The 16,112-nt window shown below is 46.7% G+C and overlaps 1 protein-coding gene across 2 annotated transcripts in view; it reads left to right on the top strand.

The window, feature by feature from the left end:
* LOC149865102 (sodium channel protein type 5 subunit alpha-like) overlaps positions 1 to 16,112 on the top strand; it is a 67,830-nt gene that overhangs the window by 17,672 nt on the left and 34,046 nt on the right. Inside the window, exons 8-12 of one of the 2 annotated variants that reach the window (XM_090049945.1) lie at positions 5,804 to 5,945; positions 6,489 to 6,686; positions 7,933 to 8,115; positions 8,700 to 9,101; positions 14,140 to 14,266. In XM_090049945.1, the coding sequence (XP_089906071.1) occupies positions 5,804 to 5,945; positions 6,489 to 6,686; positions 7,933 to 8,115; positions 8,700 to 9,101; positions 14,140 to 14,266 (1,052 nt within the window). The remainder of the gene's footprint in view (positions 1 to 5,803; positions 5,946 to 6,488; positions 6,687 to 7,932; positions 8,116 to 8,699; positions 9,102 to 14,139; positions 14,267 to 16,112) is intronic. The other variant, XM_090049944.1, reaches the window with a different exon arrangement.

The raw sequence follows: 16,112 nt of genomic DNA, 5'->3' as shown, positions 1-16,112 counted from the left end.
CCCTGGTCAGACCCAGTTCACTTTCCCTTTTAGCATCTGCTCTCTGCCACTGTCAGACGCAGGCCTATTTGATGTGCTGTAGGGTCATGGGCTCATCATGAAAAACTATACACCTCCCTTAATAAGGGAGGCCACTGAGGACACACCAAATGATTACTTGGGACAACAAAAAAGAAAACAGGAAGAGGAATGAGGTCTTAGGTTAATTACAAGGGATCTGGAAGAGGACACTAAGCAGAGCATACTGGCCAGTACTCACTGCCCCCTGAATGAGTTGAGGGAGCCTATGGACACTGACCAGTGAAACTCATCTCAGAGACATGGACAGTGGAGTGACAGGAAGACAGCCCCACAATCACCCAGGTTATCCCCAGCCAGAGCCTCCGTCCTGGTCTTATAGATGGCCAGCTTGGCCAGACCCAGTAGAAGGTCCTGAGGCTTGGTGGGCCCATGGATGGAGAGTGCATAACAAAAAAGATACAGGGAGAATTGCAGCTGGAACCTCATCAGGACGTTCTGGAGGAGGTGAAAGAAGGGTTGCAACCTGGTGTACTTGATGTAGGCCTGTATCTGTTGGCAACAGGGGCAGGTCTGTGGTGTCCATAAAGTGCACCAGATACATGCCTGTGGTTACAGGTCCATGGAGATGCCACCAGCTGAGGTCTCCAGTGGATACATGCCCATGGTGATGGCACCATGGAGATGCTACCAGCTGAAGTCCCCAGTGGCTTGTGGGATGAGGATTAAATACAGAGTTGTCCACTGGGGACTCTCACTCTGCTCTCATCTAAACTGTTCTGCCACTTGTTGTCAGGGTGGGATGAGGATGGAATAATGGGCTGTGCAGAGCATGAGCACGTAGAGCTAATGCAGATGGGCTGTTCAGATTTGTTCCAGCTTGATATCCCCCAGCCTGCTGAGATAGTGGTGTGGGAAGCACAGTGGAACCTGCTGAAGCAGTGGCCCCATAGCTCGCTTCAGAGGGCTGGGGGATACCAGGGTGCAGGGGCTGCCCTTGTGCAGGACCTTGTTGATATAGCCAAGGGCAGTGTGTGGTAAGATAGCCTTTACCTCCTGGAGTAAGCAGCAGGGAACATGCAGTGTGAGTAGCTCCATGTGCTGGGCCAGCACAGAAGGCTCTGCCCACCCCTGCCCAGCATAGTTCAGGAGGCCTCCGATATGAGTGATGTTGTCCAGAACCATCCTCCAGCACATCTGGGGACCTCTGTGACTAGCACCACCAGCTGGAAGTTTTTCAGGAGGGTCTTGGTGAGGAGGAACCCGGAGGTGGAGACCAGCCTCCAGGCCCTGAAGAGGTCCTGGTAGAAGTCTGGCAGCTCCTCCAGGTCCTGCTTGGAGATATCTCACAGGTAGAAGAGCTGGTGGTCATATCAGAAACCTCAGAAGCAGTAGAGGAAGGTGTGGCTAATCCAGTGACATACCAATGAGGGTGGGTGGAGGGGGCCATGGCCCCCGGGTGCTTGCCTGGGGGGGGTGCTGGCCAGAGAGGCCGGGGCACCTCCCACATTTTGTGTATGGCCCACCCACCCTCCCATCGGGTTCTGGTGTTCTTTGGCCATTCCAGCCAGAAATTCCAGCTAGCACCCCTCCCCTGTGGCCAGTGTGCTGTGATGCACTGGTAATTTGCCTGCAGATGTGCCACGGGGTGAGAGGTGGGGCCCCACACAAGCTGATTTGCCTTGCGCCCCGCACCATGCTCAGATTGTCCCGGGGAGAGGGGGGAGGTGCAAATGCAGGTGTTGGCCCCCCAGGCACCAGGGACCCTCAGTACACCACTGGGCTGATCAGGCACCATGTTGCCTGGCTACCAGCACTGTACAAAAGCCTCTATAGAGCATGAAGGAAGAAAGTATAAACCTGGCTGTGGAGGCAAACCAGGCTTTGCCCAATCTCCCACAAGAGGATGCTCAGGACATCTGGGGAGACCCAGTGCCATTCTAACCAGAAGAGCCCCAGCACCCATCCGTTGAGATTGGTCAGGCACTCCAGGGGCACCATCTGGGTGTTGAGAAAGTACCATAGCATGGACAGGACCAGCTGGTTGACAACCAGTGCTCTTACATGAAGGGAGAGACATTGCAGCAGGCCCACCCGTGCCTGCAACTTCTCAGACATCTTGATCTCTTGTGGGTGTCAGTTCTCCAGTGGGGAAAGGTGACTAGCGGACAAGTAGAGCCCCAGATAGAGCAGTGAGCCTGAAGTCCATTGGATGTTTTGGAGTGCAGGTGGGAGTGAATCCACCTGCCATCCATCACCCACTTTCAAGCCAGACTTCTTGACCCAGTTGACCCAGGCAGAGGAGGCCATTGGGTTAGATGGACTGGCAGACTTCCACCTCCACCAGGTTGCCTGGGTCCTGGATGGTGAGGAGCATGTCATTGGCATACACTGACAGAACCACTCACAGGGCTGGCTCCTCAAGCACCAACTCCACCACCCACTTGTGCAGGAGGCAGAGGAATGGCTCGAGAGCACTGGCATAGAGGGGTTGAACTCCAGGTGAGTATCCTCTGGACTCTCACAGGGCACTACAGGCCCCTGCTGAGGAGAAGGGTGCCACCATCACCAGCGGCCCAGCCCCCCCTGCACCGCAGTCACTGAAGTAGCCAGCAGAAAGTGGTGGCACCCCATGGTGGTCACAGGAGACTGGGCAAGATGGACTTGTGATCTGACCCAGTAAATGGTAACATTATGTACTTATGTTCTTGGAATGAGTTCAAAACAATCTGTGGGGCTGTGAAATAGGTGCTTCATTACCAGGAGCAGCTGATGGACCAGAATAAAGGGTAGCTTAACTGGTGAGAAATTAGGAATTTAGAAGGGATCAGGTAGATTATAATGAGACATTAAGTTAATTGACTCCCTCAGCTCTGCCTGACTAGAAATGCAGGCAGTTGGTTTTAAACTTCGGGTGGTCCAGAAATCAAAGCGCAGTAGGGGAAGTGGAGTGTAAGTGACCCCCCAGATCTCCCCTTCTAGATACTGCTACAAAAAACTCTGGATTGGTCAGCCTTTAGAGACAAGACTACCTCCTATCTACGATTATCACCTCTACTGCAACCTGAGACACAGAATTAAGTTATAGCTACACAATTCTCTTAATGATTACCTAATAAATGCAAAATTATGTCCAATTAATATTCCCTTACGTATCACCACCCAGTCAGAAAAGAGGCAAGAAGCAAATCTATAGTCTGGACTTTTACTGTCACACCACAAAAGCACAAGACCAAACACTTATTTTAATGTTTAACTAGTGACCCCCTTAACATAATACAGCATAATTCAGATTCTCACCAGCTGAGGAGACTCAGGAAATGGCACTAAAACTGGCAGCAGGGCTTCTTGAATTTGTGAAAGTCTCCTCTTTTCCCTGTAGCTTTTACCCTATATTCATAGAGGACTTGTTCTAATATTCTAACAAATTTTTCTGTGATTAGTTTTATTTAAATTTGTTTCAGTGAAACTTTTGAACTGGATTGAAGTAGTTCTCATATGGACTTGGAAGGTGTCAATTAGTCTGAGTTGATGTTCTTGTGAAGGTTACTTGTAGAAGGAAGAACTTCTTTTCTCCTTCCCTTCACTGTCATTGAATGTTATATGCCAGCACTCTGATTTCTTTCTGACCTTGGTTTATGAACTTCACTGAAAAGGTTGCTTTGTTTTTACAACTTACCCAAGAATCATAATTCAGATATCTATTATAAAACTGCATTCAATACTTCTGTTACATCAGTCACTACTGCTAACATGCTTATGTGAAAGCCATGATACAGTACGTTTGGATTATCTAATTTAAGGCTTCCTTTTATAATGTTTGATTTCAGGCCTTGTGCTGTTTCATCTGATGGTTCAGCTGGACACGTTAATTGCTTTCTTTGCTTTGCTGACAAGGCTAGGTATCATTTCCATAAAGTTCAATTCTGAGTTCATTCAAAGAAAAGCTTTTGTGGTCTCTTGTTTTAGGGCATGTCTACACACACACAGTTACTATACAGTAACCTAAAAATTACTGTGTGGTATGGGCAACATCTACATGTGTATGCCCATACTGCACAGTAACTATGGCCACGTATGCCAACTTGGGCGTAAATTTGATCTGCGTCAAGCTTGATGCAGGTATCAAATTTACATCCAGTTAGTTACTATGCAGTAACACTGGGCGTGTAGGGTGACATAATGTTGTATTAGTTGCCTTAACACTATGTGGGCTGAGCCGAGCCTGCGGGGTGGTGCATTGTCTCCAGGTGTCACAGCATATGCTGCTGCAAACTCTGGAGCCACAGTTCCAGAAACAGGGAAAGGCCCCCCTGTGACCCCCTACAGGGAAAGCGGGCAGCACAGAGTGGGTAGGGCTGGGGCTGTGTTGTCTGTCTGCAGCACCCGGTGCTGCTTTCCCTGCCCCATTGAGTGAGCCACCATGCTTGGCTTAGCCCAGGCAGGGTTGGGGCTGTGTCTGCTCCACCTCCCTTTGTCACAGGAATGTGCCAGGCTTCCCTGCCACCAGGACACTGCCAGTGAGAGAAGCTGGGAGCAGCATGAGCAGGGGCTGAACCACGTAGAGCCCCCAGCAGTGCATGCTGCTTCTCTCACAGGCAGTGTCCTGGCGGCAGGGAAGCCTGGCGTGTGCCTGGGGCAGAGGTAGGTGTTGCAGGGAACCTGGCACTGGGAACTGAGAACAGATGCAGCCCCAACCCTGCTGGGGTCACTCTGTGGGGCAGGGAAAGCAGTGCTGGGCTCTGCAGACAGACAATGCAGCCCCAGCCCTGCCTGTGCTGTGCTGCTCCGTTCCCCTACAGGGAGTTGCGGATGGGTTTTTTCCTGCTGCCAGACCTGTGTCTCCAGCATCTGCAGTAGCATGCACCACGGCACCCAGCAACAGCATGCTGCCCTGCGTGCTGGGCTCTGGCCTGCTTTCCTTGGACAGGAGGCAGGAACATGGAAAGGTGGTTACAGCAGGGGCTGGAACTGTCTAGGGTGCTGAGCAGGGCTGGCTGATGTAGTCATCCAGTGAACCACATTACAATGCCTTAAGACATTAATGACTTCACATGTAGACACCAGCCTAAAAACCTCTTACTATGTAGTAACTTACTGCACAGTAAGTTACTGTGCAGTCAATGCATGTGTAGACATGCCTTTTGTAGTTTAACATAAGCCACTTGGGAATGATCTGTTCTGGCAGCAAGTGATTATACATTTCCACCTTACCTTATCTAGTCAAGAGAAACACACTATCATTTAACAGAAATCTATCTGGCTGCACATAATCCAGTTTTTCTCATCAAAAGATAAAACATCAAGTTATTACAGTTGTTACATGTAACTACTATTAGAGTTTTCCAAAAAAGCAATTATTTGCACTTGGCCTAAGGTCAGTACTGATAACCTTGACCAACAAACTTTATTTTGCTTTCCCATGCTACTGCTTCTGGCTAAAATGCAAGTTTAAGAGCATCCTGTCATATTTTAGGCTTATGCTAGGTTCAGAGTCTGGTGTTACAGTCACTGAACACATCTAAGGCCTACAACACATAAAATGACAACTGTGTGTGTATACTTATACATGTGTGTGTGCATTTTACTATTCTATCTGGCCTTCTACTCTTTGTTGTTCCCCCCCCACTGCATGTCTCATGAAAGAATTGGGTCCCCATAGTCAGTCACCTGTAATATAGCTGGATATATAGTTGAGTGTAATATGAACTTTCACTGATCTGAAGCTATTTGACCTGAAATTCGCACACTTGAAGTTTTCAGCCCTTTTTATCATTCTCTGTAGTACCTGCCCAGAGATGTTCGTATGTCTGAAAGTTGGGAGAAACCCTGATTATGACTATACAAGCTTTGATACATTTGGCTGGGCCTTTCTTTCATTATTCCGCCTGATGACACAGGATTACTGGGAGCGTCTCTATCAGCAGGTATCAAATGTACTTATTTACCAGTAAGAAAAGAAACCAGTCAACCAGGTATATAAATGCCTGAAGTACTTAAAGAGCAGAAAAGTTTAAAAGGAAATGATGGTTGGATGTTATCTAAGTAACATACATCTGAAGGGTTACACAGCTACATGATTATAATGAGCTTCTACTTAATTCCCCACCCAAGGGAATGTGTGAGAAGGACTGAAATGGCACCATGCTCTGCTCTAGCAGCACAGCAGAGCCTTCTCCTTCAGCTATGTGGCTCCTTTTTACCTCAACTGAGCAATTCTGGTTATCACAAAACAAAGTTATTAGATTTTGGGAGAAAGTGGGAAAAGCAGCCCATGTAGGGCACCATTCTCATTAAGTTGCTTTAAAACATTTCACTCCGTAGTGTGGAAAAGTGACCAAGGTTTTTTAAAAACATACTCAAATAATGTTTTCTTATTTTTATATTCTGTCTTACATCCATTAAATGATCTCATTAAATTTGTATTGTCTCTCAGATTCCTTACTTCAGCATGTATTTTGTGCTTACAGACTCTCAGAGCTTCTGGGAGGATCTACATGCTCTTTTTTATGCTGGTCATCTTTCTGGGCTCATTTTATCTGGTCAACTTGATCCTGGCTGTAGTAACTATGGCATATGAAGATCAGAACAAAGCTACTATTGCTGAAACAGAGGCAAAGGAAAGGCAGTTTCGGGAAGCCATGGAACTATTAAAGAAAGAACAGGAGGTGAATATGTTATTGCCTTGCTAGTGTTGGACAGTCTCTATATACATCATATACAAGTGGAATTCATCAGTCTCATCTTTTGAGCATACATAAACAATGGCATGAATGACTGGTGCCTCCTGAGACTGGGGGACAGGCTGCAGTAACCTGCGGCAGTGTTGGTGGGGGTGGGTGGCAGGTGGCGAGTAGGGACTGGCCGCAGTTGCCAGCAGTGGTGTTGGCAGTGGGAGAGGAGGAGAGTAAGGAAAGGGGTGGTGAGCAGGGACTGATCACAGATGCCGGTGCCGGCAGCAAGGGGCAGGGGTGCCAAGTGGCGACCACCTGCAGGAGCCTCTGGCAGCTTCCGTGGTGGCCAATCTCAGGGGGGGCACATGCCCCCCCCATGCCCTCCCTATGCATCACCTATGAGTAATGACATGATGGTCACTGGGGAGGACAAGCTCTAGCTATTACCTTATTCAAAGTTATCATTGTTTCCTAAACCAAAAGAATAATTACTTGATCACCAATAAATGATAACTGTGAGTACTGAACTGCAGCTATGGGAGTTTCCTGCAGTTTATTAATAAATCCAGGGCACTGTAAACAAAGTGAGACTGGACAGGCCAGATAGTCTAAAATTCCATCAACTGTGAGTGCCCAAAAGGATACAAGAATCTGCACTTTTTGTTTGCTCCACTGTTGTGTTACACGGATGTAGAAATTTACAATAATTCTCTTCTTTGACAGCTGAGAGTTTGACATACAGCTCATTGAATGATTTACAAGACTCCTGTTAACTTCCATTTATCAACACATAAAAAGGACAGCTGATCGCTGAGTTGTTGCAGTCCTGAAGATACCCAAGCAGTTGCGATTTTAATGTCTTTAAGATGTTTTGGGAAATGGATAGCTCTGCGAACTCAATTAAAAATTGCGTATTTTAACTGGAAACAAATCAGTAATATAAATATAGGAAGATAGGAGATGAAGAATGAATATTTTGCTTCCAAGCAGGAACAGTATCTATAAGTACACAACCCTGCTGTAACTAATTGTTTAATGCTCTATATAAAGGGGGAAATCATTCCTAATCCTGCAATGACCAGCTTGGACCAGAAGCATGGAGTATTGGTATTTTAACCAAGTCTTTCCAACAATAATTTAAAACAAGAAATAATAATAGAGCACAGAAATCCCTTACTCTGACTGACATCTTAATTGTACAAGTACAATATCAGGTCTGTTTGTGTTTCTTTAATTTTAGGTATTAGCTGCTAGAGAAAATGATACTGCATCATTTAACTCCTTTGAAATGACCCCTTTGCCCTCCAAAGAAAGCAAAGACAGAAGGAATATGAGAAGGAAAAATAGGTCTCTTGGAATAGAAGATCATGAGGAAGATCAACATTTTCCCAAATCACAGTTCATTGACAATCGCCGAAAGTTGGTAATTCATTATCTAAATAGGAAATCCCTATGGATTTGTCAGTTTTAGTACTAAAACAAAATTGCTCAAAAGCAAACAAAATCCCTTTAAAGTTATATACTGTCTTCATCCCTTAAAGCTACCCCCTTTGGGCTAACAAAGAATGATAAAGTTTCAACTAAAATAGAAAACTTTCTCTTAAATCGTGTGTGAAGATACAAGGGTATAATAAAAGTGAGATTCAATCTTCACTGCAGAATTTATTATAAAAGAAACAATTTTACAAAAAAAAATATAAACGAAAATGCATATATTATTATACACAACATTGGTAAATGAAGGTGGACTAGAACCTAAATTTAAACAACAATCTATAAAGCCCTTTGCAAAAGGGGAAAATATTTTTTTTCTGAAATGTGGCTAGCAGGATTTTAATAACTGTCTTTTGAAATATAAATTAAGTCCTTTCTAAGTAACTTATATCAAGTGAGGCTTATGGACTTCCTGTGTTTGAAGGAGCAACTCAACATTTTTATTGCTCCCAAGAAATGTATTGTATGACATTATTCTCTTGTCCCCCTTTATTCTTTTTCTTGGACTTTTAGACTCTCCTTGGTGTTAATTATGACTCCAGTGTAAGCCAAATGAAGCGCAGGCCCAGCTATGGGAGTGTATTTAATTTCCAGATACCTGGAATAGATGTGGGCTCCAAAACTGATTTTGGTGAGGATGAGATCAGCAATGCTGGGGAAAATGAAATTCAGCGTGGGTCATTGCTGGTTGCACGGATGGGAAGACACCCAAGTGTGCAAAGTCAAGCGAGCCATTGTTCTCATCCCGCTACTCCAAACTACATACAGAATGACAAATGGAACAGCACAGACGATTGCAATGGTATGCCTTCACTGATGCGAGGAGGAAATGCCAGAGCTTACCATCTAGAACCGACTTCCCCTGAAGGGTCACTGCTCCCTCCTGTTATGGAAAACCCAAGAAAAGGTGATTTGGTAAGGAAACTGCTGTCTTTTAGAAACACATTTCATATTAAGTTTTCTTCCAGAAACTTAGGGTTTACTGGGTACATTTACATGCTCATTAATGTGCAGAAGTCAGTGTGCATTTACTTTAGTACTTGCTTAATGAAGTACTAAGTAAATGTACAGTAACTAATTCCATCTTTTTTATGCTACCATGCAGTAGCTGAATAAGCAAGGAAGTTCTGTTGTTGTGGGTGCATCTACATGAGCTGTTTACTGCAGAATTGACTAATTAGCTCTATGGTAAAACATTGCTCTCTACACATGTGGTGCTATTAGGACAGAGTAAACTAATTAACTTTTCAGTAAATAGTACTGCCAGACATAAGCACTATCTTAAGGTAGAGTTTATTTACTCTGCCACAGTGCATGTGTAGATGCTGATAGGGCTGGCTGGAGCAAAAGGGTGCTTCAGTGCAGGAGCTGCCTGCTGGCTAGCCCGTCCCTGAATCATCTTCATGCCCTAGCCAGCCCTTCCGCAGCACACTGAGCCAGGTTGGATCAGCACTGGGCTGGCAAGCTGACCTCTGGGGCCCCCTGCCAGCTAAGGCTGCTCTGACCCAGCTCAGCGTGCTGGAGTCCTGGGCATATGTGCAAATAAGGTGCCTGGGAGCAATAAACTCTGGTGCACACTGTGCCGAGTTTATTCAGTCACATTAATAGCCTATGTAGACACACCCCCTGAATTCAATTTAAATCTACTGGGTGCATCTACATGAGAAGTTTACTGCAGAACTGACTAATTAGTTCCACAGTAAATGTCTCTGCATCTACACATATGGCCCTATTAGGCTGCAGAAAATGAATAAGCTCTGCCATAGGATATAATAACTATTTCAGAGTTTTTTAGCATGTAGCAGTGCACATGTAGACATTGACCTAGCTGGTTTGGGCATGAGGGTACTTCAGTTTGGGGGCTGGCTTCTGGTTAGCCTCACCCTGCAGCACCCTTGTGCCCCAGCCAGCTCCTCCGCAGCATGTTGAGCCAGCGCGGAGCGGCCCTGGACTGGCAGGCTGCCCCCCTGGGTAACTTGGCAGCCTTGGCTCCTCTGACCTAGCTCAACGTGCTGCATTCCTGCATGCATATTCAAATGTGGCACCCGGGAGCAATAAACTCTGGTGTGATATGTGCCAGCATATATTACTGTGCATTAATTATATGTGTAAATGCTCCCACTTTGCTGCAATTTAAAGTCATTGCTTCACACCTTGCTTCTGCAGTAAGGAAGAACACTTGTTTTCTCTCTTCCTCTTCTGTTACCATCTCCCATTTTACTGGCTTTTCTGGAAGCTAAACATACCTAGTTCCTTCAACTTTCCCTCAGCTTGCCTTCCAGCACCTCTATCTTTTTTTTTTTTTGTCATTTATATGTGGACCCTTTCTAACTTCTCCACATCCTTCTTAAAAGGTAGAGGCCAGAACGGCGTGCAATACTCTAGCTAAGGCCTAACCAGCACTGATAAGATTGGCTTAACCCCTCCCATGCCTTGCAGCTAATGCTTCTGTTGATGTAGCCCAAGACTACATTTGCCTTCCTGGGTTTGCAGTCAGGCTCACTGGTGTATAATTCCCCAGATCATCATTTATGAGTTTTTTGAGGAAAGGCAAGATGTTTGCCCTTTTCTAGTCCTCTGGAAACTCACCGCTCTCCCACAACTTTGTAAGTATTACTGCCAAGGGCTCTCAGATCCCTTCTGCCAGTTCCTTTGGTACATTTCTTTTGTTATCAGGACCCTCATCTTTTCCTCTCTGTAATTTGGGGGCGTATTATTTTTTGTGAAGACTGAGACAAAGTAGCTCATCAGTTGCACTTTCTTTGTGTTACCTTCTAATAGCTCACACTGGCTACTTATTATACAAAAGAATTTCATGGATTTTTTGAGTCTTGTGACAGACAGACTGGGACTCTCTGCTACTTCAAAGGAGAAAGAGCTCAAGGAAGCAGGGACAATGAGTGCTTGCTGCAAAGCTGGTTGCTCTGCAGTAGCCCAATAGGATGATGCCTAGAAAGGCTATTGCAGTGCTAGTTGCTCCACAGCAGGACTTCAGGCTGGAGCCTTGCAGGGAAGACAAAGCACTGCTACAGGTAGGCTACCATGGAGACCAGGTAGTGAGCCAAAATAGAGGGCACCTGCAGCCAACCTTGCAGAGTCACCTGACCAGAAAGGGTCAGGGCCTGGGAGAAATATAAGCCAGGGCAGGCAGGCTGGCTCTGGAAGCTGCGGAGGAGATCCTTGCTGACAGCAGAGCTGCCTGGGGAACAGCTAGCAAGGTGCTGATGGTGTATAGGGGAATACAACCCAAAGTAGGAGGAAGTCTGGTTGTATAGCCTATGGGCTAGGGCTTAGTTTTGGACCCAGTTTGAAGTGAGTTTTTGCTAAAGCCAGGGGGGCTTGTTATTTGATTAGAGTTTATACTGGTGGTTTGTGGAAGGGACTGTAAGAGGAGGTTTAGAGGTCCCATTAATACCCTAGGGGCATGTGATCACCTTGAACCCTGCTGGGGGTGGGCTCAAGGCAAAGCAAGTGAATAGCAAGCACAGAGCCTGGCTGAGTATAGGACTGCAGAGCCCCTGAGCTAAGCTGACTGGCTAGGACATATGATGGATGTGCATTATGTAAGGATTTGTGGTTTCATTTATCCACCCCAGTTGAAACTGTTTGATATATAGGTGCACAATTTCTAAGTATGAGGGCTGGAGTGAAGAGAAGATAAGATTAATAGGATATTTTAGTAGAGACTACCTGTATGCACAGTTTATGGCCAACTAGTAATAATACCTGTGCAGGATCTGAGTGAGCGCCGAAGTCCAGACGGCCATGCTTTGCGACTTCCTCTTCACTTTCGACTGTGCGTTATGCGCAGGTTCACAGGCTGGCATGGACCTATTCTCATCAGCCTGCAACAACTTGGGACTCACTATCAGCACAAAGAAGACTGAAGTGATGTTTCAACCTGCGCCTGGCACTACAGCCCAGGAACCACACTTCTCAGTCAAAGGCTAACAACTGTCTACGCTCAACAAGTTTGCCTATCTAGGCAGCACACTCTCCAGTGCTGTCCATGTCGATGATGAAATCAATGCGAGGCTAGCAAAAGCTAGTGTGGCCTTTGACAGACTCTGTAAGTCAGTCTGGGACCACAGAGGTATTGGAATGACGACGAAACTGAAGGTTTACAAAGCCATCGCTCTCCCGACCCTCCTTCATGCCTGTGAAACCAGCTACCAGCGTCATGCCAAGAAACTAAACCACTTCCACCTGTGCTGCCTGCAAAAGACACTAAAGATCAGGTGGCAGGACAATATTCTGGACACTGAGGTGCTCAGCAGATCAGCTCTCCTCAGCATCCACACTTTACTGAAACTGGTGCAGCTAAGATGGGCCAGTCACCTCACGAATGCTTGACACTCACTTGCCGAAGAAAATCTTCTACGGAGAACTGTGTTTTGTGGCGCACCAAAGAAGCGGTACAAGGACACCCTACAGGTGTCCCTAAAGAGTTTCGGCATTGATCCGGAGTCCTGGGAGCAGATTGCTCGTGACCATCCATCCTGGAGGTCATCGGTCCACAGTGGAGCGCTGGTCTTCGAGCAGCGGGGCACGGCAGAGGCAGTGAGGAAGCGCGTGGCCAGAAAACAAGCACCTTTCGTGTCCAGTCCCCATTGCTGCAGCAGATTGTTCAGGGGTCAGAACAGGGTTACAAGTCTCCATGAGACTAGTCTCCACCCCCCTCCTCTCTCTTTCCTCTCTCTTCTTTCTCCTTTTTCCTTTCTGTCTCCCTCCCTTTTTCATTCCTGCTTCCTTTCTGTCCTCTTTCCGCCCCATGCTGGATGTGGTCATCTTTGCTTGCAAAGGATGAACTCAGTAATAATAATTGCAATTAATCAGTTTGCCATTAGAGTCTGTAAAAGCTGAATATTACAAGCTGACCCCTGTTGCCCCACTCCCTGTGGGTGGGATCAAGTTTTCTATATTATAGCACAATTTGCTCTAAAACTTGCAGTGACTGAGCGACTGTAAGGAGGAAGGATGCTTCTGTCTGTATGGCCTGCCTGCTCCAATAACAGGTTTACACCCCAGCTATCTCTTTGCCCTTTCGCACACTTTCCTTCCTAAGCACAGTTTGCAGACACTACAGTGCACAACAGATGTGGAAATGCAGAATACCTCAATCAAAAGAAGTTTAAATAAGCAGGACGCCACTGTGTCACCTTAGCCCCCTGACCCCTTGTCTGTGCCCCCCTGTTGCATCACCTGTACTCCCCTGCCCCACTGATGTGTTGTCTGTGCCGCCCCCCAACCTCCAACAGGTCACCTGTGCCCCTCCTCCCTGCCCCCATAAACTTACCTGGAGGGAGCTGTGGGAGCCGTTCTCCACTGCTGCCTGGCTTCCACATGTATGTGCATGCACACACGTGTGTGGCACCTCCTTCCCCCTGTGCCCTGCTCCTCCCACCCCCAAGCAGCCCTTTGCAGGCTGGAATTCTGCCAGCACAAGGGGAAACCCACCATTTCCTGTGTTTTTGTCTGTTAAAGGAGAACATATGCATTTTTCCACATTTTTCTACAGCAAATGGAAAACCCAGATCCCAGCTCATTAGATTTAATTTGGTCCAATCCTCCAATTTGTTGAAGTGTCTCTGAATCCTAACCCTACCCTCCAGCATATCTACTACTCCACCCAGTTTGGTGTCATCTGCAAACTTGCTAAGGGTGCAATCCATCTCATCTTCCAGGACGTTGATGAAAATATTAAACAAAACCGGTCCCAGAATCAACCCCTGGGGCACTCCACTTGATTCTGGCTGCCAGCTAGACATCGAGCCATCGATTGCTACCCTCTGAGCTGGACGATCCTGCCAGTTTTCTATCTACCTTACAGACTATTCAACCAATCCGGACTTCCTTAGCTTGCTTTGTGAGAATTTTGTGGGAGACCGTATCAAAAGCCTCTTACTTCTTTACTTCTGTAGTATGGTACTAACATGCTTACTTATTTAAGCAGACCCCTTTATATGATGAGACCAGCAAGATGCATTTACCCCGTCATTTATCAGTGGAGTACTTCAATGAGTCACTCCAGCGAGAAAGGGCAGCAAGTGCAGTCAGCATCATTACCAGTGCTCTGGAAGGTAAGTAATTTCTCATTATTTTTTAATTCAAACCTAAGCTGATGTTGGTGTGAAACAGGGGTGCCATAAATCTGACCCGCAGAGCCGTCTTATCCTGCCACAGTGCTGCTGGTGGTCATTGGACTGATGCTGCAGCTCCATGTGGTGTTTGCAGCCTGTCTGATTTGTGCTGCATGTGATGTGTGGGACTGGACACATACAGCATGCAGCACATAGGGCCAGTCTGGAGCACCTTCTGCACACAGGATGAGTCCAGGGCACATGCTGCAGATAGCATCTGCATTGGAGCAGCCCCGCATGGTGGATCTAGGGCTAGTCAAGTATGGGTGCCACATGCAGCATGTGTCCTAGACCCGCCCCATGCATCTCAGGTAGTACTCGCCCAGGACTGGCCCCACATGTCACATGCAGTGTGCCCCCCAAATCAGTGCTGCCAGATTGGCTCTGTGAGTTGGTCCCAGCATGCGGGGCAAGTCTGTGGGCATAATCTGGCCTGCAAACAGCCCCATGCCTCTCAATCAGAATGGAAGATTTTGATCACCCTTGTGTAGAAGATCACTCTTTTTATTTAAATGTTGTTAGAGCCACTGGAGGTGTTCTAGTTAGGAAACTGCACAATTAATATGCTTATACATCCTTAATTTGCCCCCTTATGAATATGCATTATAAAATGTTCTTTAGATGACCACATCCTTTCCTTTCTACAGGCCTCTTGCTTCCTACCGTGCAGAGAGGATGGGTGGTAAATGAAGTAGGGGTTCTAGAAAGAGAAAGCATGGTTCATTGTGTTTAGCTGTACACAACTGGGTCTTGGAAGAGCTGGGTTTTAATTCTGGCTCTTCTGTTGACTGGCACATATTTTATTGAGATTGTAGTGAGCATTACCAAAAGATAGAACGTGTCTGCCTGAGCAGTCACCTGATTATTCTTTATTACAGCCTCCCAAGTGGATCTCTGCCTCTGGCAGCAGGCAGGAGGTGGCACAGGGAGCCAAGTCCAGGAAAAGGTGCTGCTCCTGCTACTGGATCCTGCCAGTGCCCCAGGATTGGAGCCAGTTGGAGACTCTGGCGCAGTCCTGGCGCTGAGACCAAAAATCAGCTGATCATCAATCCCATTCCATACACCACGCTCTAGTCCCGAATGGGCACCAGTGCAGGGGCTGGGACCGACAGTCATCTGATTGTGGGTCCCAGCTCTGCATCGCCTGGAGTCTTGAACTGTCCAATCAGCTAATTTTCATTCTCAGCCCCAGGACCTACCTGAGCCAGTTGCATATTCCCATGCAGTCCTGGGACTGGGAGCCACAGTCCCAATTCTGTGACTGCAATTGATTGTATCATCTGCATGGAGCGGTAAGACGGTAGCTCAACATGTGTTACTGGATAGTATCTGGAGATGCTCCTTGCTGGAAGAGGCATAGCCTTGCTACAATGCAATACCATAAGAGCTCGCTTAGCATGTACTATCCTACTTGAACACTCAAATGATCGAATTTTAATTGAATTTAACAGATGCTAAAGATTTTGTGTGACCTGGTCCTCTGACTGTGTTTATTATGTATCTATATGGTGTCAGGAGATGCAAAATCAGAGCAAGTTTGGTCACATCACCTGCACACGTGGTAATGTCTCCTGCCCAGGATGAAGTTGATCACACCTTGTTCCCTTTTGCCTACAGGAATGTTCCAACCCTGGAAATACTCTGGTGAAGACATTTGAGTCCTTCAAAGGCTGCTCTTGAGCATGCTTGAGAGTTGCTGCTAGAGCTAGGGTGTGCAGGGCAGTGGGACATCTCAGTGCAGCACTACCTTGCTCTGTGTCCTAATTGTTTGTAGTGCCTTTTCTGG

The sequence above is a fragment of the Crocodylus siamensis genome, chromosome 5 (genome assembly GCF_052110815.1).
Source record: "Crocodylus siamensis isolate JL-2025a chromosome 5, ASM5211081v1, whole genome shotgun sequence".
NCBI lineage: Eukaryota > Metazoa > Chordata > Crocodylia > Crocodylidae > Crocodylus > Crocodylus siamensis.
The sequence above is the reverse complement of the archived record's forward strand: the minus strand, read 5'-3'. Positions and strand labels throughout refer to the sequence as shown.